At 47.1% G+C, this 25,854-nt stretch overlaps 1 protein-coding gene across 2 annotated transcripts in view; it reads left to right on the top strand.

The window, feature by feature from the left end:
- The window catches only part of MN1 (MN1 proto-oncogene, transcriptional regulator), a 36,932-nt gene extending 11,792 nt beyond the window's left edge, over window positions 1–25,140 (top strand). The window contains exons 2-3 of one of the 2 annotated variants that reach the window (XR_003077827.3): window positions 17,634–17,828; window positions 19,601–19,739. Coding sequence is in view for 1 of the 2 variants with exons in the window: in XM_003642206.6 (XP_003642254.4) it covers window positions 19,601–19,785 (185 nt within the window). In the remaining variant the exon portion in view is untranslated. Of the gene's footprint in view, window positions 1–17,633; window positions 17,829–19,600 lie in introns of both variants that reach the window. The other variant, XM_003642206.6, reaches the window with a different exon arrangement.
- The last annotated feature ends 714 nt before the right edge of the window (window positions 25,141–25,854 follow it).

The following is a 25,854-nucleotide window of genomic DNA, read 5'->3' as shown; positions in this document are numbered from 1 at the left end:
TTGGATTATAGCTAGTTTGCAGTTGTGTAGGACTCCTTGTAGTGAGAAGTGAGCGTTTGTTCACGATGATGAAACGCTTTTTTAACTGCTAACTGTTGTTATAGCTCCGAATATTCCCATGCAGTCATTGGGTGCTAAAGCCATTTTATATATGTTTGGGATCGACTGCATGGAAGAGGAGCTGGTTGTGCTTCATAGAGGGAGGAGACCAAACCTTTTCTTCTCCGTTACAGAAAACCTAACCCACATCCTTTTTCCTCTCGTTGGCAAAAATTTGGCTTACGTCATGAAGATGGAGGGTTTCCCCCCCTGCTCTTGCTCCCATCCTATAAGACATACTTTATTTGCCTTCTGCCCTCTTTTCGTGGAGCTCCTCTCAGAACCTGCTTTGGGGGGGGCTGTGCTTTAATCATTGCTAAAGATGGCTCCTGCTTTCCACAGTGGTGTGGCCCAAATAGACATGTGAAAAGACCCCATTACTGAGCTGTAAAAGAATACTGTAAATGGATTATGCAGAGAAAACCATTTAGATAAAAATGCAATTTTCCCTTTCACACACACTGCTAAGAATTAATAGCACATTCTTTCTAAATGGGTACTTCTGTATTATATTTTCACCTTAATGAAATTCTTTCCAAAACAGGAGTGTTTCATTTAAAATTTTAGAGCAAAATTGATCTGTCTTTAATCCTCAGTGCTTCCTCCCCCTCCCTCCAGCTGAAAAGGCCTTTGCAGGCCACCTTGGAACCTTCTGGAAATACCTGGTGGGTTTGAGGTGTGTGCTTCAGTATCACCGTTTGCCTCGCTGCCCCTCCTGCAGGATGTGTGCTTTGGGGCATCTCTTGCCTGCATCACCGTTGTGCATTCCCAATGTGTTGCTCCGTGAGATGTTTGCAAGAGGCAGAGCTGCCCCACTGTGCTGTGCCTCAGCAATCCAGGCTGGAGATCCTACAGCGTGGGGGAGCACACACACAGCTAATTTTGGGAGACAGGAGTTTCTTTCCATCTGCAGCGTTGGTATTTCTGTGCTTCTTGCTTTTTTAGAGCAATTATATCACAAGCAGGACCCAATGCCTTGCTGTCACCGACTTGTGGCTTCGTGCAGTCATGGGTCATTAGCTTGTACGTGTGAAAGCCAAGGTGTTTTTTCTTCCTTCTGGCAGCTTTTGCTTGGATTAGAAGGAATAGCTCTGTGATGTGAGTGAGCAGTGGCGATTCTCCCATTGATACAGGTGTGTGTGTGTGTGTGCAACACGCGTGCATGTTTGGATTACAGCAGTCTTTCCAGCCAATATACAATCATATTATAAATAGCAAGTTGCAAGCAATAGCAAATCAAGGCATACAATCAAGTTTTTTTTTAACTTTTCCTTTTAATAGAAGGGTTCCAATGGCGAGAACAAAACTCTGTGGTAGGTGTAGGGCTAACAGAAGGATGCCTGCTTGGAGCAGCTTCTTGCTGCTGAGCTGCCATGAGGAAAATGCTTCTATTAAAGAAACTATTAGGTATTCTCATAGTACTCATAAAATAGTTCCCGGGTGCAAACAGTCCTTGGAGCGATGAAGACATGGATAGGGATGAATACACCTGCAAGCCTCCACGTTCAAAGTGGAAATGCACTTTGGCAATAGCACTGAGCAGCCATTTCCATGGTTTTTGTGACAAACTGCCCTTTGAAGACTTTTCACTTGGGGACACCCTCCAAAATGTGAATTACAGAAGGGACATCAGGCCTTACTTTGTAACATCGGTTCTGATTACTTCTAAAACCTCTCTGGAGCTCTTTTTCTGCTTGAGAATGTATTTTTGGACACCTGAGTTGAAACCAAAATCTAGCTGGGCCATTGCAGGCGTCCCATACTGAGCTTTCAATGGCTTTTTCCCCCCAAATTTTGCTTCCCTGCTTGTGTGTAAGGGGTCTGCTCCTGTGTGACTGCAGGCAGTGAGGATGCTGCTGCTGACCTGAACCACGCAGGAACACAATCGGAGAAGGAAACTGTGAGTCTGTATTTGTTTATTTAGAAAGCTGGGCAGGCATTACAACGCAAACACTCTTGAAGGCGATCTTAAGCACATCACTTAGGTGAGCCTGCTATCCACGCAGCCAAAGCGTACATGCCCCATCACCATGTGCATGCATTTGGGGATTTTTTGTCTTTTTCGGTGCTTCATAGGGAGGAATTTGTGCTGCGGGGGCAAAGGAAGCCCTCACTCCTCCTTTGCATCCATTGAAGCTTGTTCTTTGCCATCCGAAGAAGCACCGTGGGTTGCTCTCTCACTGGTTACTGTTCCGTGCATCGTGTTCCTCCAGAAGCAAACTGCATCAATAGGTTCTTCCTGCTCCCAGTGATGTGCAAACTTCTGGGGGATGGCTCACAAAATTCTCCAGTTCATTACTCAAAAAGTGTTCTCAGGCTTCCCCAGCAAATAGTGACCGGTTTGCACGCTCCAGGTTGGCAGCTTTGGTGATTTTCAGTGCATGTCCGGGTGTTACCAATGTGATTTAGCACCGTTCTATTTCCTTCCTGGCTTTCTCCTAACTAACACTGTGCTTAGTATGAATTCTGGTTTGGGAAGGTGTATTTTGAGTCTCACCACAGTCTTCTGATAATCTTCTGCTCAAAGAAGGGAAAAATACTACAGTCCTTATTTCAGGGCTTACATAACAGCTCTCCCTTCAGTCACAAAATTTCCCTCTTTGTGAATCAGTAGTTCAGCCAGTACTGCAGATCTCCTACAGCCAAATATGCCATTCCCTGGAAGCAAAGCTTTGGATCCTTGAACTATTCCGTTGTAGCTGTTTGCACCGTGTGAGTTTTGTGTTGGTGGAGCATTGGCTCTCTGAGTTTTTGTACGTAAGGAAATGCTGAAAAAGCCACGAGAGCGATTGCACAGAGTGGCTGTTGGTGACAAATACTGCTGGATGTGCTCTCATGTCTGGTAGTGGAACATGTGGAGCGCATAGTGTTACACTGAGCACTATTTTTTGTTATTGCACAGAAGTGCTCTGGATTCCTGATCCATTCTGAGGCCCTGTTTTGCTGCAGGGCAGAAGCACATGCAAATGCAGAGGTCCTGATGATCTGCCGTGCACCAAACAGCACTGCAGCACCACCTCAGCCCCTGCTCCCGGGGTGAAGAAAGCAGTGTTAAACCCGAGTGCCTGGGCATTGTGCAGCCATCTTATTGTTAGCAACTTGGTGTCTTAGAAGGAGAATGAAATGGAACTGGCCAAGCTGTGGGCTGCGCTCAGGCTTCTCCGTTGGCTGGTTGCGGTGCCCTAGGAGTAACGTGTCTGTCATCAGAAGGGTTTGCTGCCCTTTGGTGGATGGTTAACCATTTAGAGAACGCTGCTCCACTCCACTGGAAGTATGAATTTCTTCCGCATCGCTTTTCCTTTCTTTTTTTTCTTTATTTTTGGTGCTAATTATACCTGGCAGGCACGCTGCACGCCAAGTTATGCATTTAAGCATTGGTTGTAACAGGAAAAATCTTGATGGCCATTGTTTCTATTAAAAAAAAAATAATCCCCTTCTCATCTTCCAAGTCAGTGCAGTTACAGTCATTTTCTCTTTGAACGTCAGGATTCTGTCTTTGATTACATCCCGAATTGTCTCTTGTCATTGCATAACCATTTCTTGGTGTGTGGATAGATGGAGGCGCTTTGCAGTTCATGGCGGTTCCTTCCCAACCCCGGTGCTTCTTTAAGAGAGGAACGTTGTATTTAAGAATACAGATAGTCAAATACCAGGTTTTGATTTTATATTTTCCTGGGATATTTTTTTTTTTCCTTTAAATTCTGCGGAATATATTAACGCCCTTCCAAAATTAGAAGGTGTGCTTTGATAATAACCCTTTCTCCCACTTCTCACTTCTGATTGTATCAGAAATCGTTCTCTCAAAATTCTCTCCTCCTTTCCCTTTGCTGCTTTGGCAATTTCCAGTGCACACAAAAGGAATAAATAGCTGTAATTCCACCACCGGTTTATTCAGCTTCTGGAAAGTTTGGGGGGGGGGGGGGGGAAAGGAGAACCAAAAAATGGGTTTAGAAAACCAGGTCGTGCTTACTGTGTTATAAATGAACGTGGAACACGACAGCTTTCCGTTTTCTGAACTGCTCTGCTCTGAAGCCGGGCAAAGCCTCAGAAAAGTCGCGTTGGAGAATTAAATGGGGGGGGAGAAAGGAGGTTAAAAAGGCACCGACGCTCATCTTGATGGTTATTGAGAAGCAGGAAAAAGAGGGAAGGATGAATGCTGACGGCCGGCTTGTAAGGAGTACGTGTGAAAATGCCAACCCGTTGCAAGGAGGAGGAGGTCGGTGCTGTGCTGGGAGCGCCGCGGAGCCGCGTTCAGCATCGCTGCCCCGCTGTGTGCCGGGCTGGGAGGACGCAGCGCGGGAGTGCTGGAGGCACGGCTCCAACTGCTCCGCTCCAGCGAGCTAAGAGTGGGTTGGTTGCTTTGCTTGCTTGGTTTCAAGGTGTCTGTCTGGCCTCGGGGCTGAGCGCGCTGCTGCTAGACGCTGCCTGCCCCCTCCCCGCGGATAGAATCAAAGGGCAGGGGCTTGCTGAGGCGGTGGCTCTCCAGAAGGGCCTCCCAGAGCAAAACGAAGGCACGCAGGCGGGAGATGGGGTCCTGCGTTTTGCCTGTGCTTGGATGCAATTGTGGTCTGCGCGCACACGAATGCTCTTCCGCTGTGGAGTGATGTTGGTGCCGCTGCGGTGATGGGAAAGCAGGACGACGATGGGGTGGTGGGGCTGCACCAAGCACTGAACAGATCCCACCCTTGGAAGGTGGTTCTGCTCTAACAGTGATGGCCGATCCAAAGCCCGGGTGGCTGCGGGCCTGTCTGCTATCCTCCCGTGCACGCTCACAGCAGGGTGTTGTAAAAACGCATTGCTTAACGTGCGCGTTGCTTCAGAGGGTTAAATGCAACTAATTCAAAAGCTAACCTCTCCGTTAAGGTTTGCCAATTTCGTTTCGTTTGATAGAATTCTTTGCAGTAGAGTTTGTAAATCCTAGCTGTGTTTTTGAAGGGGCGCTTTGTTCCCTTGTGTTTTGTAAGAAAAGGCCTAAAAAGGACTCACTGTATCTTTAAACGTGTGGATCCTCAGACCTCCCTAGAAAGGGGAAGGGGGAAGGGACCCTTTCAGGATTAATTAAACAGAGATGTCTTGCCGTAGACTTCGGGGTTTTACTGATAAATGCCAGCCCCTCACCCGGGTCTGGTGGTGGCTGTTATTATTTAATCACAGCTATTAAAAGAAATCCGAGAAATCTCTCCTTTCTCCTCCTCCCGCGTTCCATTTATCTGTCCTCCCAACCTGTTTGTTTGTGTATGGTTAAGTTTTCTGTGCCAGTGAGAAGCAGAGTGGAAATGTCAGGGGTCAGGCTGCAGGCAGGCAGGGGAGCAGTCAGCCCGGCTTCAGCTGCAGTCTTTGACTTTCTGAGAAATCTGAGATATGTTCCAGGCAAGATTAACTCTTTCCAGCACAGCTGCCTTGCTGCTGCTGGCCTGAGGAATATGGAGCAAGATGGGCACGTTAAGAAATTGGGTTCGGTTTCTGTCATGCATATGTCCTCGTAGCCTAATTGGTGATGGGTACCACTGCTTTCATTTCATTCACCCTCTTATCTAAGACGAGCAGGCTTAAAATTTCATCTGTCTTGGCAGCTGTGCATCTGGAAGATGAGGCTGCACGGATACAACCTCTGGGAAGGATGGAGGATGGAATAATTTATTGCAATGCTGCTACGGGTACCTTTTTCTCAGCGCATTTCCAGGAAACAAAGCCTTGATCCACGAGGGTGTGATGCTCCTGTTTGAAGACACGTTTTTGGTTAGCGGCGTGGCTTGGAGCTTGCCACTCAAAAGATGCCTAAAACACAATCTGAATGCTCTTACCTTCAGAACAACCGTTGCCATTGGGCCTATTAACCTAGTGTCTGACATGCTTTAAGATGCAGTGTGTTAAACACGCAGCAGCCATGGCTTGTGGCGAAGCTGGATGAGGGTTTTGGTGGTGTGACTCATGTGGCACCACCTGCATCTCACCCTGCCCATGCAAATGGAACGTGTGAGTCAGCCATGGGGTGGAGGTTATTTGTTGCCTTATGGTAGTGAACTGGGGTGCTTCAAACCTTGCCTGGTTTGACAGAGCGACAGAGTCCAAGCAGTGCCCTTCTTGAGATGGTTGTAAAGGCTAGAGGTACTCCTTATGCACAGCAACGTCTTCATTTTGGGCTTTATTTCTGTAGCGAGGTGTTTCTTTGGAGCTTGCATATGTTGGGGCAGTGTGGCCTCCCTACAGCAAGCAGCATGTGGGGGTGTGCTGTAGGAGCACCCAGCCCGGTGAGTGCTGGAGGTGTGAGCAAAATCCTTTCACAAAGGGATCTTAGTCCCCCTGCTTTGCTTCTGATCTTATGACGGTGTCTCTAAGCTTTAAATTTCTTGCAGACCACGTGCACGGGAAAGTTGTTTGCTGTTACCTAATTAGCACGCACCCAGAAGACGATTCTGTGCTACTTAACTACTTTTTATAGGGATAAAGAGTTGTCCACAGCAAATTCCCCTGTTTTAACTTAGACGAGTTGAGTAATGCTATCATTTGTATCTGGAAGAACGAGGCCGTTTGTGCTGGCATTCATGTCTGGCTGGCTCCTGCCATGCCTGGAGCACACCAGGCTGAGGGATGTGTCTGTTGTCTCCTTCACTGCTTGTGCTACACCTCTGCAAGTCCGCAGCTCAGCAGGTATGGGTGAAGCAGTCACTGCTTCCTCCACCTGTGCTTACAGAGGAGCATTCCGTGCTTTTATCGCTTCATGCTATTTGCATACTGTATCTGCTTTAAACTTATCTTCCTCTACCACTCCTTTGTTAACTCAGTTGAAAAGTGCTGCTTGGCTGAGCCTTGGGGAGAGAGCATGGCTGAGTCTGGAGGGTTTTCTTCTGGGCACTGGGTGAGCAAAGGAAACCTGGGACCTCCCTTCTGGTGGGACGGCTATGCTTCTGTAATGAATGTAAAAGGAAGAGCTGTGCAGTTAGTATAGTCTTCCTGACGTCAGGATATCTGGTTGTCTCTGTGATAATAGATCCCAGATTAGCTCCTCTCGGAGGTCATGAAATACATTTCAGGGATTGTGTACTGTATGGGGACTGTTGAGTCCCGGCCTGAAACACTGATGGAGCACCTGGGGAAAGGAGCCGGTCAGCCCTGGGAGCACAGGTGAAGGCAATTCAGCTGTGTGATCAGAAGGGCTGCAGCCTGGCTGCACCTCCCTTAGACCTCATTTAAGGGCTGACTGCCCCTGGGGGAGGATCTCTGGTTGGAGGTCCCTCTGTGGTGGAGCTTTCCCCTGTGAACCTGGAATCTTCTGATACAGGTGAGAGATCTTCTCTTCATTTATAGCACCTATCTATGGTGCCGGTCCTTCTGTCATCACACCCAGATTAGCAGCAGTTTTAACAGATAACTGCAGATGCATATGGGACAGAAGTGAACAGTAATTTGTCATCTGCTAATCCTGTACGGGCTCCCCATCGCCATGAGGTATGCATCTTGTTTTGGTGTGTCAGCACTTGTGTGGTTTGGTGCTGCTCCCTCCTGTCCCTTGTCCCTGCTCTTCCTGCACAGCCACTAAGTGGAAGTTGGCACTTCTGGAGTTCTTGTCCCTGACTGCTCTAAAGCAGAGCCTACACAGCTGCTAGCATAGAGTGGAAAGTTAATTGTCTGTCATCGTTTCATTTTCCAGTGATACTGAAATTGTTGTGCTTCATAAATCACACGAGCATGCGGCCAGAAAGGAAACGTGGGCCCATACTTTTAGCTTTAGGTTTGGAGATGAGACCACGTCAGCATTGTGTTGTGCTGGCCCATTCTCACTCCAAAACTTTAGAGTTAATTTTCAGTTGACGAGCAGCGAAAGTCTGTCTGTACGTGACTTTGTTCCTCCAACAGCTATTTGCTCCTGATTTGCTGCTATTCTGAGAATTTCATCAAGACTCTTCATGGGGATGTGACAACTGGAAGAAAAAGATGAGCTCATCCTAATAGTAGCACTTAGAGACTTACCTAAGTAAGCCAGGTTTCTTTGTGTTGTGTTTTTTCTTAAGGTGTATTTCCCTCACTGCTGTTCCTCCTTCACATGGCTGTGTGTTTCTTCTATCTGATGATGTATCTTTTGTTTTTCCTCCAGATGAACTTAACTTTAAAACATGCTGTTCAACCAGGCCCTGGTCCTCAGTCAGACGTATGACCTCCAGCTGAATCAGCATACCTTTCTGCTATTTTGTGGGATATTTCTGAATGCACCCCATCTATTATTTGGCGAGAGCATTTCGATCTCTTCTAGCAGTCAAAATCATATGTGGGGTATACTAGAATTTGGGATTCTTCTATTGCAGAAAAAGACCTATCAAGCACTTAGCAGTGCGTTTTGCATCCAAAGCATCAGGTATCGGTCTGGTTTATAAACACCAAAATGTTTTCTAGCAGAGATTTTGGCCCTTGTTGAACAAATTCAAGCTTTCTGATGTCTGCTTTTTTAAAGTTAACATTTCTTAGGCTTTTTAGAACTTGTTCACAAATTACTAGGAATTAGCAAATCACAATTAGGAACCCATTGGCTTTAGAGTGGTACTTCTTTGCCTTCTGTGTACATTGGGGTGGACCAAGGAGTGTCCATCTCTAGCATGTCTCTCTGCAAGTTCTTAGGATGAGATCCAGGCTTTGTTCTTAAGTTTCTGATCTCTGCTTTTGAAATTGCTTGAACTCCTTTTGATTTTAGTGAAGCCATTTCCCAAGGTCTCCTCATATAAGCCACTGCTTCCAAGACCAACAAGCTGCAATTGGAGGTATCCTAAAGGGCAGTGAGATGTATTTCAAGGTAATGCTCTAAACAAATTGGATGAAATAGCTAAAGATCCTGGATGCTGTTTATTCTACCTTACTGTAAGCTTTTGATAAACTGCAGCTGTATTTTCACAAATATTCTTGAGCTCATGTGGCTTAACCCAGAGTGTTAATGTACGTTATCATCACTTCTTGGTGTGCAAGAGCCTCAGATGTGTGAGACCCCTGGGAGTGATTGACTTTGCCTGTGGCAGTTTTGTATTATGGGCTCTCGTAATTGTGAATTATAGATACGGCAGAAGCACTTGCAGGAGATGCAGTCAGAACTGGGGAGAAGGTGGGAGGAACTGATGGTTGAACTTTCAGCAGCCAGAGGGCTCGAGGTACTCCTGCCCTGGCAGCTGAGCTGGATGACGTTGGGATGCGAGGGTGCAGCTCCCATTGATTTCCTTGGGAACAAGAGGACTATGTACGTATCGGGCTTCAACCAACTGTATCCAAACCTTCTCCTCATGAGAGATTGATAATATTTCAGAGACAAATTCTTCTTTTTCACTGGGCTAACAAGTACTCATTTAATTTGCATCCTGAAACTAAACGACCACAAACAAAGTTCTTTGAAGGGAATCTTCTCCTTTCATTCTGTTTTCATTTAAGGAAAACAGAGATTTCCATGTATAATTTGCAGGGCTTAAATATCCTACTTAGTGTTGTTGTTTCTATTTTTTTCTCAGCAATTATGTAGACTCTTGCACAAATCTGATGAGGGAAAGCTCGAATTTACATGTTTCTTCCTCTGTTTCACTCTGTGCATAATCACCGTCTATTCATTGCCTTTACAAACTCCATTAATACACCCACTTTCCACGCTAGTGCGAGTGGGCATTTTAATGCTATTTTTGCAGGCCTGTTCTGTGTTTTGGAACTCTTGTTGGTCTGAAGATGATGTTGCCACTGTTGACCTTTATGTCCTCAAGAAGAAATGAGCTGCAGCAAAGCTTACTACCGTGGTAGGGCTGGTTTAGAATGAGTTGCCTGTTAAGTATTGCTCATTCCATTACCATCCTCTGGCTGAGATTCAAGTCAGCGGTGATGGTGCAGCCAGCGACTCCAAGCTATTTCTTGTCAATTAACTTGCTTTGAGAAGTGCTGTCGTAATGGGGAAGAAGCAACTTGCAGGTCAGTAAAACCTGATTTCAGGCCTTGGGTCAGCACCTGGTGAGAGTTGAGAGCATTTCTGTGACCAATGGTGAGCTCCCCAGAGCTTTGGCTGCTGGTGGCCAGTTGTTCTGTGCAGGGTCAAGGGCGTTAGTCACCATTCATCCACTCACTTCCTTGTTAAATGCTAAGGTGGCCAATGAAGGCAGAACATTTAGGTAGAGTTGATTTCAGTTTGGGTCTGTCCCGAAATAATACTAAACAGTGTCCAGGAATGGGGTTCAGTTATGAGTGCATGTTGAACAATTCCATCTGACTTCAGTTCTGGGCAGAAAATTCCACTTTGAAATTTATTAATGAAAACAAAACCCTTTCATTTGCTCCTGCATTCTGACTCTGAAGAGATGGATTTCACGTGGTCCGGAGCTGTGCGTAAAGCTGCCGTGTGATAATTGGCGTGCATATGAAATGCATTTGAAAGCACTGGATGCAAGATCCAGCGTTTCCTTGCTCGTCATGGATGTGTGGGTTGTTATCTCTGGTGGAAATAGGCTCAGAGCATTTAGTTAGTGCAAGTGAGTGATGTACGCCAACAGTAGAGAAAACATGGGATCAGTCAGCCAATATTCACTCCTACTGTGGAGTTCTCCTCTTCGTGTTGCATATGGGATGCAGAGGTGGAGAGAGACATGGCTGAAAAAGCTGCTGTCCTTTGGGGTGAGCATTCAGAGAAGCTGTTCATAGTCTGTTTTCCTAATACTGGGTCTGAATGTAAATATAATGGGCAGGAGGGAGGATTTAAGCCACTGAGTCCTTTCCGAGCTGAACAGTAGTGTAAGGTGCGGTTGCCTTCCCTGACAGCCAACATTGAGAAGCGTGTACAGATTTGTTTCATTGCTCAGCCTATTTGGTCCCAGTGCCAAGTGTGGAGCCATGTCACTGATAGCTGCTGGACACTTGGGAAGGCACGGCTTTACTGAAAGTTTGCTCCCCAGAAGGGGTGCAGAATGCACCAGCACCTGTCAGGTATTCACCTGGATGAGCCTTGGAGCTCATAGAAGTCTCTTCTGAATGGCAGTCTTTCCTGACCAGCAGGTGTTTTATTGGCTTAGGGAACAGAACCTGCTTTCTCACAAATGCACTGCGTTATGCGTACCTCCTCAAAATGAGTCACCGAGAAAGCCTCTGCTGGCATTACGAACTGGGAGGGAAGGACAGGGTGACTTTCTGCTTTGTCATCAGTTCAGGCCACAGTAAATAATCCAGAACTCCCAGTGGATTCACCGGCCTCCAAATGGTAGCACAGAAACATCAGGAGAGCAGAATCAGCTGCGATGAACGTTGCAATTTCATGACTTCCACTTGTTTTCTCTTGGAACTGCCCAGGGACGGTTTGACTGCTGGTGGCAGTTGGTTTGCTTTGCTTTTTTTAGCTTCTCATACCGTGCAGGGCTGAGGAGAGCACGGCATTGGTGGCGGTGCTGGGAGATGGACCAGTTGTTCAGAAGCCATGCAGTTGGATTAGCGTAGGCCACAGGTGAAAGTTGGGCTGTCACAGCTCAGCTTTCACTCGCTGCTGCATATCAATGGCTTGTCTGCTCTGGGGAAGGCAGGACGAGCCTTGCAGAAAGCAGTACTGCAACACACAGCTCCTGATGGGGTCTGCTTTGCAGGAATGGTCTTTTATTACACGTGAGCTAAAATCCTCTTCAAAACGGGGGGCAGTCAGAACTTAACTTCCCTGTGTGGTTTGCTTGTTTTGCAGTAAAGCCAGCATGAGCATGACCGTATTAAACTGAAAAGAGGAACTGGTGGCAGCCGAAAGAGAGGAAGGATATGAGTTAAAAACAGTGAACTGTACCCCTGTCTCTCCTTCCCACCCATGCCATACAACAAGGAACAGAAGCTGGTATTATCCCAAGGTGTGCTACGTATTTTCTCCAGGACATCTGGCTTCCCCGTGCTTGATACACAGCTTGTATTCCTTCTCCGAGAGCCACATAGTTGGAAATAACTAACTTAATAATAGCTTCCAGATAAATAAATAGGTGTAGACAGTTTCATACTTTCCTGCAAAACCATGGACAGCATGTTGCTCTCCTACAGGGAAATGCTGTTTTTCCCTCCTTCCTCCTCTTCTCCCAGCTGGGTAAAGGGAGCACGTGTTTTTTGAGCTGGGATGTCTCTTTCCTTGTCCATACGTCATTTGTTGTCCGTCTTCAAGGTCATGCTGCGTAGAAAATGAGTGCTCCCATTTCCACTGATTGGGTTAGTATTTCTTCTACTTGGTGGTGTTTTTACCAGGTTTTTTTTCGGGCAGTGCCATATGTCTACAAGCAGAGTGTCTTTAAGTGGTATCCATCCCTAGCTAGGTTTTGGAGCTTCAGGGGAGGAATCTGCAGTTTGTCTGCAACCCTGCAGCCATCAGGGAGAGGAGTAACAGCAAACCCTTCCTTAATGCAGCTGTAGGTGTAGGTTGCCGCCATGTTGTGGTATGATCATCCTTCCAGTGGTGAAAATCTGTGTGTGAAAGGAGGCTAGGGCAGAAAAAAGAACAATATGTATTCACAGCAGGTACTCTGTGTCTCCTGTTATCTAAATTCTGTGCAAGCAGCGAGCCCTGATACAGCTCCATGCCAGCTCTGAGACCACTTAAAGCAAAATAAACATCTTTGCAGCATGGTCTGATACATGCTCCCTTTAGAGTCGCAGGCACCTCCAATTAATCATGCTGCCTATGCAGGAAGAAGCTTTAAGAATCAGAGGACATTGCTAGGCTTGATGGGCTGATGGAGAGGTGGGCAGCGACTCAACATTAAGGGTAAGTGGGCTGCGCTCCCAACCCACTGAGCAGTGGCAGCCACTCCTTGCCTTGCCTTGCCTCTCCTGCTCGGTGAGCATTGTCTTGTCTGTATGCTGCAAAATCACAAGCTTTAATGAGCAAAGCTCTTGGTTCCGGCTTGCAGGATGTATTGGTGCTGTGGGGCAGTGCTCAGAGCTGTGCACACGTTTTTAACTAAACAGCCTTCCCTCCTTTGTGAGGAAAAAAGCTTTTATATTGTAGCTCAGCTGGCAGATCCCTGCCATAAATCTACGGGCTGACCAAGCCAAATGACTTCTTGAAATGTTAATGAATGAGATGTGACCGGTACTCTGGAGTTGGAGTGTCTGTGCATAGCATTCCTGGTCAGCAGAGGGGAATCACCTGCTCCCTGTTTCAAGTGTGGTCCTCATTAAGTGTCGTCGGCCCCAGCTGTGCATCTTAATAACCACGTATGCTTTTGGTTTCTGCTTTCATTCTGGTTATCTTGAGGAGCGTTGCGTCTTTCAGCATTTTATGGGCTTCAAAAACGGCACCAATTACACCAAATAAATGAAGGGCTAAAATCAGAGTAGGAAGGCTTCAGTCATGGGGCAAGTTACGCTTTCCATTGAGTGCCAGCAGAGTGCTTGGTGCTGCACGGAGCCCAGAGCCAAAGCCGGTCACTGCCCCAAGGAATGGGAGGTTAGAAGAGACGGATCTGACCCAGCACAGGGCTGCAGGGTGCTGGGGGGGAGGGAGCCGAGCTGTGCAGCTTCTATGGAGACGTGTTTGTGTTGGTGAACAAATGCACTGCGAGCTCAAGGAAATACCTTTGTCCGAGGTTTAGCCCGTTCTGCATTGGAGGGGGAGGAGATGGTTTGTTTATAAACAGAGAGGAGATGGTGGTGTTTAAAAATATCGTTTTAGGAGTGAATTAATCTGTGGAGACTCGGTCCACTGTGCAGAGACATGAAATGTTTTCAGACCTTATTTTTCTTGAAAACTGAAAAAGATGGTTCTGTAGTGTGTACAGATGCAGAGCTATGTGCCTGAACCAATATGTCAAACTGTCATGTGGGAGATTTGGTGAAAAACATCTTGTCCTAGGGGAATAATTTTAAACACTATATGTAGGTTTGCTGCCTCATAAGAGATCATTACTCAAATCTATTCCCTCTTACGGTAGCTTGGCCTCTGCTTAACGGGCTCGGAGTGAACGGAAGCCCATTAATGCATCCTTTAAGAGCGGTTATCGGGTGGTAGAGGGGAAGCTGATCTCCGAGCAGGGAATATAGTGTTTTTGGCCAAACCATCTGATTTAGCCTTAACTAGATGAGTGGCAATCCGGGAGCTTTACGCCTGGCTGCTCATTGAGGGTGGCGGCGGCAGCCGGGCCCACGCTGCGCTGGGCGGATGGGACTGTGGGCAGCGCTGAGCCGCGGCTGAGGCTTTGTCAGAGCCGGTGAGGATGTGTAAGGGACAAGCCCTACGGCACGTGGCCGTTCCAGGGATCTTCACCTCCTGTTTGTCACTTCAATCTCGCGGCAGCGCTGAAATGTAGAGTGGAACCCATTGCAAACCAGACCTTGACCAGACTGTAATTGCACACTCTTGCTCCCTGCTTGTCAGTGTCTCTCGTTTCTTTTGTTGTTGTTGGCTTTGGCAAAAATTAGAGGGATGACAGGAGCAGCACCTGAAGAGTGGCATCGCTCCTGTTGTCTGTGTAGCATCTGCATTTGCCTTGGCTACTGGCCATACCTTCCTCGAGTAATCTCATCTCTCATGAGATGATGCATGTAATGCATTCTAGCGTTGTAGGTGAACTCGCTCTTAATGGGATTAGCTTACCGAAAAGTCAGGACACATCTGAGCTTGCAGTGGTTGGTGGGGCTGTCACAGTTAAGAGGATGTGCTGATGTTTACAAAATGCAGATGAAGATGCTACCTGATGGAAGAGACGTTAGGAGCAGCTTAACGTGGGCTAAGGAGGGAGTGAGAAGGAATGGAAGGATGTATACGTGGTGTCTTCAAGACTGAGGAGAGTGTCAGATCTAATCTCAGTAAAGGGAAATGTGTTATTCCTGTGCTGATATGAAAAACCTGTCTGCAGTGTTTGCGCTGAATTTTTTTTTGGTTAAGAACTGCTTGTCTTCCTCCCTGTATCTTCACTGTGCACTCACGGTGCATGTGACAGCAGCAGTGCTCCTCGTAGGGCTCCATCATGTGTCCGTTACCATTCCTTCATTAATACCCAGTAAACAAACAAACAGCAACCTTTTCTTTTCTGAATGCATGCATGCCTTTGCAAAACAGAGCAGAATGAAAGAGCAGCTTCCTAAGTGTGTAAGGTCACTGGGAGAGGGGCAGGGGGAAGGCTGGGTGAGAGTCTTACAGTGCTGTGTTTCTGTTTGTCTGCCTTTAAGACTTAGAGATTGAAATGTGTTTGTGTGGGCAAAGCCTGTTTGAAAGCTTGCATAGCTCCTGCCCAAAAGTGAGCTTTAATGTTAAAGTCAGAACTCTTAAAGGCACTTAGGAGTGGGAAACTGCATGCATGTGCCTCTGTAAAGCATAGGAGCGTGGTGTTTTTGACATAACTGGTTGATGCGATTCTTATACTTGACTTTTGTGTGTTGTAACAGATGAATCCCACAAAACCATTGAGAGAATTCCTTGGAATATTTACCTAGATCCTACAGTTTGAACTGCAGTAAACCAATTTGCTGCAGTGCTGGCAGAAAGCAGTCGTGTAAGGGGTGTGAAAGTGACCAGAGTTAATTAACTTCAATGTTCAAATGAATGTTTGCAAATACCTTTTGCCATAGTCGCCCAACTCTTCCAGATGTTGTAGCTGGCTCTTGGAAATGCCTGTGTGCAAGCTGAGCTAATAATATGAATCAAACCTGGTGTTAACTTTCAGGGCATTCAGTGCTTATTGCAGGAATTTTCTCTGCTGTGAGCAGTTTTGCACAGTGGCTGGGATACAGCGTTTTGCACTGTGGCTGTGGGGTTTCTGCTCATTTTTATCTTCCTCTGAAATACAGAGCATGGGTTGTTGCTATGCACGGGGTAATGGGGAGGATGGAATATTATAATCAAGATAAAAGGAAGCAATTGTTTCCCAGTGCTAGAAAAGCTTGATTCTTGCAGTGACTGGATGTAGGACTGCTGTAGCTTTTCTCCATTGCTCTGGGTGACAGTGAGAGCCATCCCAGGGTGGTGGATGGGTGCAGCTGGGTGGGTTTTGCTCCTCTCTGGGCTGAGGGGCTGCCAACCACAAGGACATATAGGGAAATGCTCTAGAAGAGTATGGCTGTGGACAGAGGACTTGAAATAAATGAGAAATGGAGCAAGGAGGTAATTTATGGTGGTGGATTTAACAGCCACCATTGCATAAAGGGATCATGGAGGCTGCTGCTATCAGGACTTGCACTTACCAGGCCTTTTTGCTGGGAGGATACAGTGATGATTGAGCTGTTTCTAGATGCCTTTCAGTCTTTGGACACTTAATTGCTTTTTTACTTATGCCTTCCATGTGAATGTTATGTTATGACTTTCATCTCTACTTTAGCATTTGCAAGCAAGATGAACCATCTTCAAGTGGCACACGCTGTCCTGCGGTCATAGAATCACAGAGTGCTTTAAGGAGGGGACCTTAACACCCAATTCCAACCCCTGCCATGGGCCGGGTGCCCCCACCAGCTCAGGCTGCCCAGTGGCCCATCCAACCTGGCCCTGAGCGCCTCTGGGCAGTTGTACCAGCATCTGTCCTGGCTTCTGTTGTGTCACATCCTTCAGCTTGGAGAGGAAGTCTCCACCCAGACCATCTCTAGGGCTCTGGCGTGTAGGGTGGCTCTCCTTATAAGGGTATTGCTTTTATTAATAAGGCTTCCAGCTTTCTCGTGGTAGTTGCTAATAGAGGCAGTTGTGCAAATTGTTTAAACGTAATTTGTTTAAAAATTCCTTGCTTTCAATTAGGTGTGCTTCATGACTGACAGTGATTTATCTGAACCGTGGCAACTGCGAGGCAATGAAGTGATGACACCATCTTGCTGTATCCGACTCATTTTAACCTGCTGAGTCCCATCGGTCTCAGCTAACAGCACCCCTCAGGAGTGTGTGCACTGCATGAAGTGGGTGCTGTGACATTGCTGGTTTGAATGAGGAGAGGAGCAGTGAAACAGATCTGCTGGGAGAACGTACTGTTTTGGATGAGCATCAGGCAGTTCTCGTGCTTAAGAACATGGTTCTCATCAGGTGGATCAGAGCAACTTCCCTTTCTTAATACAAAGGGTTTCTTCAGAAAAGCATCACAGCTTTGCCATGATGGGAATGTTGGAAAAAAATAATCTGGTGGGAATGTTTTACACCGCGTTGGCTCTGAGCCTTCCTGCGAGCCCTCATTGTCTTCCTTTTTACTGTGGATTTGAGTGCATCATTTTCTGCACTCGTAGCAATAGACCAAGACAACGTGAGCCCTTACAGTGATGCTGAGCTAGGTGCCGTGTGGGGACCATGGCAATATGATTGACAAGTAAACAAGCATGTCTTCTATTCCTCGGGTGCTTTTGGTAGAAGAACTGCCTTGTTTGGTTGTTGGCTGAGCAGCTGGTGCTCTCTGGGTGCTGTTGGTGTCCGGGTGAGGCACCGTGCCTGCTTTGGGGATGTGCTTTCTCTGCTCCTGCAGTCGGTGTCCCCGTGCTCCCAGCTGAAGGGCTGGTCTCTTGCATCCTACAGTAACTGCTCGTTGCTAAACCACCGCAGATATCCTTGGGCCTCCTGTGACAGCAGTTTGCGAGTAGCACTCTTTCCTCTTTTTCTGCAGCAGAGGAAGAAAGCTGCTGTCACAAAGACTAATCTCAAGGCGCTGTCTTTTCCTGTACCGAGACCAGCATGTCCTGTACGTTCAGAGAGACCTAAGAATAAAAAATACCGAGTACTGTGCATTGCAAGGGATCTGAACAACTACGAATGAGAAGAACGTCTCCCTTCCTCGCTTCCCCGCCGTGTTTATTTAGGGGTTGGTTTTGTGTTTTGTTTCTCTTTGCGTTTTCCCCGTAGTGGCATCACAATCACAGCCTGGGATTCGCTCATCTCTGTTAACAACGTACCGGGGAGTCCTCGCCCTGCGGGGCCGCCGTGCCTGCAGGATGTGAGCACACCAGCTCTGCAGCCGTGTGTCAGCGCTGTGCGTAGGGCCACGGCTGGAGCACAGCCCCGGGGAGGTGGGGATGTTGTTGTTCTGCAGAGAGGCAGCAGCAGGCGGTGCGGGGAGGAGGCCTGGGGTGTGAGGAGGATGCGGGGAGCAGGAAAGAAGAGCAGAAGTCGGCGTCTGAGCAAAGGATGCGCTGAGGCAGCCTTTGGAATCCGTACGTTTGGTTATCGCATGGGGAGCTGCTTGTGCTCCAGCTCTGCTGGTTGGTACAGTGCATTTATCAAAACTGACGAGGAAGTCCAAAGGCAGCTCCAGGACACAGAGCCTAGAAAACACCTTTGAGCTGCTGGTTTTTGTTACGGCAGTAATTGAGAATGTTGTACAGAAAGGTGAACCCTGAACACCGCTGTGCTGAGCTGAGGTGTGTAACACAGCTTTACAGTTTGTTTCTCTGTATGGTGCTGTGATGCCGTTTTGAATAAGAACATTTCTGACATCCTACAATTGAGTACTTAAAGCAATTTCCAGTTGAAATCAGGGCCTTCCAGACTAGTTTATCTTCTAAGGATGAATGTGATGTTGGTACAGGGGAGCACCGGAGCTCTGGGGTTCGTGTCCAGTATCTGGTGCAGCAGTGGGTGAAGTGGAACAGCTATGGCTCGCCCCACATGTGCACTAAAGCCACACTGCTTAGGTCTGGGGAGCTCTGGAAGGGCAACGTGAAGAAAAGCCATAATGAGGTTAAACATTCACAGGCATTTGTTGGCATATGTGCTGTGTTCCAGCATCATCTTCACCCCAGCCTGATTCTTTGGGTCTATCAGAGCAGAACTGTGGGGCTCGTAACTCTTCATCCCCTGAGTGAACATGAATGCAATGGTGAAATAGAGAAAATGCAGACTGCCTGTCAGGACACTGTCTGTGGCCCCAACTCAGACTGTTGCTCTGTTTACTGGTGGAATTTGGTCCCACAGAAGCCCTCCTGGCAGGGGCTGCTGGCATGGCTCGGACACCCCCTCAGCAGCCGAGGTGCTCCTGGGACTGTTATCTTCAAGAGCATTTTCTTTTGCTGTCACACTGGTGTGGCCTGGAAGGAGCGAACAGGCTGCCCTGTGCCACCCAGCCACCAGCAGTCATGGTGCCTCCTGCTTGGAGGGCTGTGGGAAGGACCCCATGGAAGGGTGCATAGGGAAATGTGCAGATTTTACAGAAATTTGGGGTTTTTTGGATTGTGTGTGATGATGTGACTAAGAGCAGTGGAGGAGAAATCAAGAATAGATGGATTTCACTGAGGAAGAGGGTGCTGTCCTGGTATTCCACTACAAGAGGTGAACAGGGAATCCTGTTCCATAGGAGATGGTGATGAACAACTCGGGGTACTGGTGGGCGGCGCTGGGGTGTGCAGTAGAACCTGCATAGCTAGCTATGCAAATCCAGAACATTTGGACGTGCTGAATGCTTGCTTTAAGTGGTGCATGCAAAAGAGAGGGTCGGGCAAGGAATTCCATGGGGACGTGGTTTGGGGAGGGAGGGAGCGGGGCCACCCCGCCTGCCTTGGGATGCTGCCGCTGTGTGCTGTGAGCGCTGGTGCATTGTGCTGCGTGGTTCTCATAACGCTCTCTCTGCACCCTTTGCAGCCCACGACCTTCCCCCGAGCAAGACGTCGGCCACGGCGCAGACTGGCAGCCACTTGCAGTGCCTCTCGGTGCACTGCACGGACGACGTGGGCGAAGCGAAGGGCCGGACTGCGGTGCCGACATGGAGGTCCCTGCACTCGGACATCTCCAACAGATTTGGGACTTTTGTGGCCGCCCTGACTTGAACAAAAGAAATTATTTTTTTTCTCTTTTTAATTTCAAAGGGCCGCTACTGCTAGGTGGACTATTTTTCTAGGTTGGTACCTGCTTAGTGGCATATGGACTGGAAAGGGTTAATTTAAAGTAAACCTCAACTTTTTTTTTAATCTTCTGCCACAGTATGTTACCAGTGTTAACCCTTCTGCAGTTAGCACACTTTTGCTTAAGATTTTCCTGCTAGACCACTTTTTTTTTCCCCCCATTATTCTGTAATCTTGGCATACATTTATAGATGAAGCCTTTTCCTTTCATCTCAGCGTATGTCCAAGTCACGTATGTCATAATAAGACAAAGATGCTACTTCTCCTCCTCCTCCTCCTTTTCTTCTTCATTGCTTTTTTTTTTTTCCTTTTGATTTGCTTTGCTCAGTGCTTATTACGATGGTTCATCCTGAAGAACAGCAGTTCAGGAATAAATGCCGGTTAAATGAAATGGTCATCATGATGTTATGTATTGACACCCAGCTTTTGCCAGTCCCGTACAAACCAAACGATGAATGCTCTCTTGAACGTACAGGCGGCGATCCTTTCCTCAGAACGTGAAGGTTTGTTATGAATAATGCTCAGCCTGCACCTCCCTCCCTCGTTTTGCTCCCCATCTCTCTGTGAGGTGAGGACAGAGGTTTGTTTGTTTGCCTTTGTGAAACACAGATACGGAGCTCTGTCATGACTGGGCTGGTTCGGGCATGGCCTGGGAAGGTACACAGATGATTCCCTAAATAGCTCTAACAGGAAGTTTACCTAATAATGAATAGTCGTTATCCTCTACCAAACACCCAGGCTGCAGCAGCATTTTCTTCCTCTGCCCTCTCGCTTTGAGGAGCGAGGGGTGCGCGTGCTCCCAGGCGTGCTGTGTTCCTGGTGGTGTTCCCAGAGCTGTCATTTTATTTTATAACTGCTGGAGAAAAAAAAAAAAACAATCCCCCCCAAAGGCACTCAGCCCCTTCTGCGTTGCTCATAGCCTGCAGAGCAGTATCCTGGCCCAAGGAGTGTGCTCTGCTGTGGGGCTGGGCTGCAGCAGTGCCCTCTGCGAGGTCAGGCCTGGGCCCAGCATCCAGCTGGTGTTCACAAAGTCGCTGCAAGGCTGCACTGCAGCACAGCTCCCATTGTTTTCCCCCTGTTTTAGCTGAAGGAAGATGCTGTTGATCAGAGGTGTGATGCTCTTGTCTGTGGGAGCTGCCTTAGCTCCCATGGCAGCTGTCCCAGTGTGGTCACAGTAGGTGGATGGTTGGAGACAGCCTGCACCGAGGGGCTGCGTGCCCGAGGTCAGCGCTTCCTGATCTGCCAGGACAGGGAGAGACCCCAGCTTAGACCCTTCCAAACTTAGGCTGGGCTCCATTTTTTGCCATGCATGTGAAGAACGCTGTTATTAGATGAACACAATAAAAGGAAAACCACGCTTTCCTGGTCTCGGTAGATAATACTCATTGGAGAAGAAAGCTGGAAGCAAACCAGATAAAAACACAAACGACACGATGATCTGACACTCCTGTGGCTTTACGTAACGCTGTCTATTATTTGTGTATCCTCTGTTTACAGGGAGTGTGAGCAGTCCCACCCTTGCTCAGGCCAGCCTGGCTTCCTCTGCTCCCCAAAGCTCGGTAGCATCGCTGGGGAGTTACGTTTTTGCTATGAAATAAGAGTCAGCCTCTCTAGAGTTATTTATTACTTCTCTCATCAATTCACAAAACGTGTCCCTTCTCAAGGGATGGAATTTGAAGACTGCTTTGTATTTTTAGATGATTGTGCCGGGCCTTTAATTATTTTGAAGTCTGGCTCTCAGTAGACATCAATGGGGAGGGAACTCTGCCTACAATGCTAATGGCCACAGCACTGTCTGAAATTCTCACTCTTGATCGTATGCGGCTTCAGAACGATTTCACAGTGTTTTAGAAGGCAGAATTTCTTGTTATTTGAATGTGCTCTTATTAACCATGCATGGATTGATTTCCCGTTACGATTGTGGTCAGTGACTTTGGAAAAAAGGGAGGGTTTGGGACCTTGATTTTTCACCATTATTGTACTTTTTATTGAAGCTGGAGCTGTCACTGGGGTGAGGATTTTTGCCTATCCCGAAGCAATTGACTGGAGCCACCTCACACACGCTTGGTTTGGAACCAAAAGATGCCATGTTTTGTACCTTCTGTAGGTCTATGCTACTGAAAGCTTGGAGCTTTTCCCTGGACCTGCAATAAAATATCTCCAGGTTGAATTGCAGTTATCATTGGCCACTCCGGAAGACGTGATTTGTTAAGTCCCAGTTAACCAAAATACGTGCTTAACTTTAAATGCAGTCTAGCAAGTCACTTAAGGATATGCTGAACCAAGTGAGACTTCTGTATCCAGTGAAGCGTGGGGTGAGTGCTTGGGTGGATTAGGGCCTCAGTTCTCATCTTTTCATTTTAGCTTATACTTGTTCAAGCTAGGTGTGTCTTGGAGTAAACCCAGCAAAGCACATGCCTGGACATATGATACTGTCTTTCAGCTCTTACAGCTGAAAATTTAGGAAGAGTTCATGGTCTGATGGCATTCCTGTACCATCGCTCAGGCCTGATGGCTTGCTTCTTTGTTTTTAGTTTTTCCTGCTGCGTTCAGAACAGGTTTTTCAGGCTTCCTCAGGTCAGGGATGCACACCCTGTGCTACCAGGAAGAGACCTTTCAATGAATGCTGGATCAAACGCTTCAAATCTCTTTTAAAGAGAAATCCTCCTGTAAGTAGAAACTCATTGATTCCATTGGTCTTCAGCATCCTTCCTTTCTGGTTTGCTCTCTGCAGCTCTGCTTCTATCCTGGAGTTGTTCTCGTTCCTTGGGGTCTTCTTTTTTCACTTGGTTGTAGGAATACAAATTGGAAACAAGCCCATAAAAACAGCAGAATCGTGAGGGTTTTAAACCATAAGAGATGAGGAGAGGATGGGGTCTCTGTGCAGTGGGAGCAGCAGGCAGATGGGATTTGCAGGTAGTGAGGAGTTAGAAAGAGTGGTCAACCTTCCTCTGGGCCTTACTGTCCGTATTGCTTTGCTAAATAAAATGGTTCCGTGCAGTCCTGTTGCTAACCTTCTGTACGTTCAGTCTTGCTAAACTCAAGTGGCATTACCGACAGAGCAAAAGGAGGAGGTGGCAGCTCTACTGGGGCAGATGTCAGCAGTGCCAGTGCTGCTGTGCACTTCTATGGATTTCTTCTTGCCAAAGCTCAGAACAGAATCGGTACATATGCTGACCAGGATGAGGATAATTTCATGCCCGTAGCCTGGTGTGTTTGGTACAGACAGCACATGCTGGAGTAATACCAGCGTAGCTAAAATAATGGCTTCATATTTAAGAGGGCTGCTCTGAAAGTAATGCCTCCAGTTCCATGATGTTGGCCCGTGCCATCAGAGGCGGGTGTCGGTATGGCAGGAGAGGTTGAACCTTCCACCAATATCCCGTTAATTCTGCTGCTGTGTGACAGATGGCAGCAGAGGGGCAGCCTGACAAATGACGTCTGACATGGAAGTGCAGACGAAGCAAAGCTGTGGAATGGAATTCCTCCATGTGGAAAAAAATGGCCCCCATTGGCATTCAGTGATGCTTGCTGAACGTTTATGGAGACTCAGCAGTGGATGTGAGCACAGTGAGGAGTGGGCGGTGCGTTTCAGCTATGATCACAGTGGTCACCTCTGCTGGCGATGAGATGTTGATGAGCATGGCATGCAGATTCTTGCTCATCGCTAGCAAATATGCCCTGCAAATGGTGGTGCCCTTGTTCAAAAAACAGTATTTAGAAGTTGAGAATTTTCTCCATCAGATAGTGCGCATCTGTTGTAGTTTCCATGGGAATAAATAGGAGGGATTACTTTCAGAGCAGCCTTTGTATTCTGAAATAACTTTTCTGCCCTGCCCAGCATCACACAGACCTGTGCTGTAGGAGCTGCCTGAGGTGGGAGGTTGGCAGCTGCCCATCACCTGGTTCTTGGCCTTGGAGACTCCATTTCCTCCTGGCCCCGTCTGCTGGTCCTTCTTGGTGTATGCTGAAAGAAAGTCTGTACTTAAACTTGAAGCTTGGTAGCAAATTGAGAAATGCATCTTTTGCATTTTAATAGCAAGGAGTGATGACTTTTGGCCAAAAAAAAAAAAAAAAAAGGCCGGGATAGGCCTTATTTATGAAATACTCCCAAGAATTTTCTCCAGTCTCTTTTTTCACGGGGTTAATAAGTTCTCTGCTATCGCAGTTCAGTTGTTAGAGCCTCAGCGAGAGAAGGACTAGGCTCGTTTTTATTTAGTTATGGGGAATGTCATCGAAAAGGTAAGGTGTGTTTGGGTGGGAAGGAATGAACCTCGAAGCCATCAGGGCCATTTTGAGGGCCCTTTCTTGGATACTGCTTTCAGACGTGGTCAGTCTGAGGCCGGTTGGCCCTTTCAGTGCAGGAGATCAGTCCCACAGCTCCCGGGCACCACCGGCAAGGCCAAATGTTGACGTGTTCCTTAAAGAAGGGAGGCATGACATGACCCCAGGAGGCTGGAGCACGGCGTGTTGGCTGTGCTGTTGGGAGGGAGGGAGGAGGTGGGCGATGGGTGGGGAAGGCAGACAAAAAAAATCCCCAAAATTGGTACATTTGGAGTATTATTTTGAAGCTGCAGTGTGAGGTTGTCTGAAATGCTGGATTCACAGCTGTTCGATGGATGGTGTATAAGAGCATAACCCATTTTTATAGAATTGTTTCTCCTTTATTGCTTAAGGCTAATGGAGGAAATAGTCTAATTTTGTCTTAGAAATTCTCTATTAAAATTGTTGGTTTGAGTCCATCCGCTCATAGATTCTGACTGATGAAACTGCAGGCTGTGATATCCGGCAGTTATAACTTTATCACTATTCACTACCCAAGAATATTACGGCTTTAAAACAGCCTTAAGCAAAAGGATGTGATTTCTTTATACCGAATTTGGATCATGGAAAAGGAGAAAAAAAAAAACAAAAAACAAAAAACCCAACCATAAATAAAAATCAAAACACTGGTAATCCGTACTGCATAGCAAACTCTTCTGAAAGATGTTATTGCACATGTAAAATATGGAAACTTGACTCTGCTGTGTGTTAGGCAATCCTGTACTCTTTTTTTTTCCTTCCTCTTTGGTTTTTTTTTTTGTTTTGGGATTCTTGTTAAATTCATTTCTTAAATGCTTGGTTGGAAGACTGTGACAATAGCTCATGAAATTGAGTGTTATTTTTCTTTCTTTTTTTTTTTAATATGTAAAGTGCAGTCTTCTGTATTCATGCATATTGTACATATCTGTATATGTTTTACTGAGCAACTAAATAACAATAAATATGATGTTAATGGTGGCTATTGTATATGTCACGCCATGTTCTTTGATTCTTGCAGCAGGTCCTTTTTCCCCTAGGATGTGAAGAATGTGAAGAAGGTGCTGTTCCCATGTAGGTAAACCCTGGGCCTCGGGATGGTCGGGACAAATCTCAGCAGAATGTGGGAGATCCTCTCTAACCATTGGCTTCCCTCAGCGGTACGGCTTCACCCAGAGCCAGGTTACTGCAGCAAGGTGTGGTCGTCTTAGTCGTGGAACAGTTTGGGTTGGAAGGGACCATTAAGACCATCCAGTTCCAACCCCCTGCTGTAGGCAGGGACATCTCCCACTAGACCAGGTTGCTCACAGCCCCATCCAGCCTTGTACCTCCAGGGAGGGGGCATCCCTTGCCCAAGCGTTCGCTAGGCTTTGCTGGCTCAGTTTCTGCATGTATTGAAGCTTCTTCCTTCCCTGTGTCAGCCGGGAGCTGAATCCTTAACAGAACTTCTCCAGGCAAGATTTTGAGCTAAATTCTGTGAGTAAAAAACAAACAGGGAAGATCCCTTCATCTCTCAGTTATTCAAATTTCGGACTCTTAATCCTTTCGTATCCTAACATCAGAACACGGTTCTGAACCCAGGGAACGGCCTTGCTTATCTTTCTCAGAGGAAGCAGAAGAGACGTTCAGCTTCGTGTGGTCGTTTCTTTCCATTCTAACGTCGCATTCAGTGTGAGGTGGGATGCAGAAAGCTGT

This window comes from Gallus gallus, chromosome 15, assembly GCF_016699485.2.
Source record: "Gallus gallus isolate bGalGal1 chromosome 15, bGalGal1.mat.broiler.GRCg7b, whole genome shotgun sequence".
In the NCBI taxonomy this organism is placed as follows: domain Eukaryota; kingdom Metazoa; phylum Chordata; class Aves; order Galliformes; family Phasianidae; genus Gallus; species Gallus gallus.
Note: the sequence above shows the minus strand (reverse complement) of the source record. Positions and strands in the feature narration are given on the sequence as shown.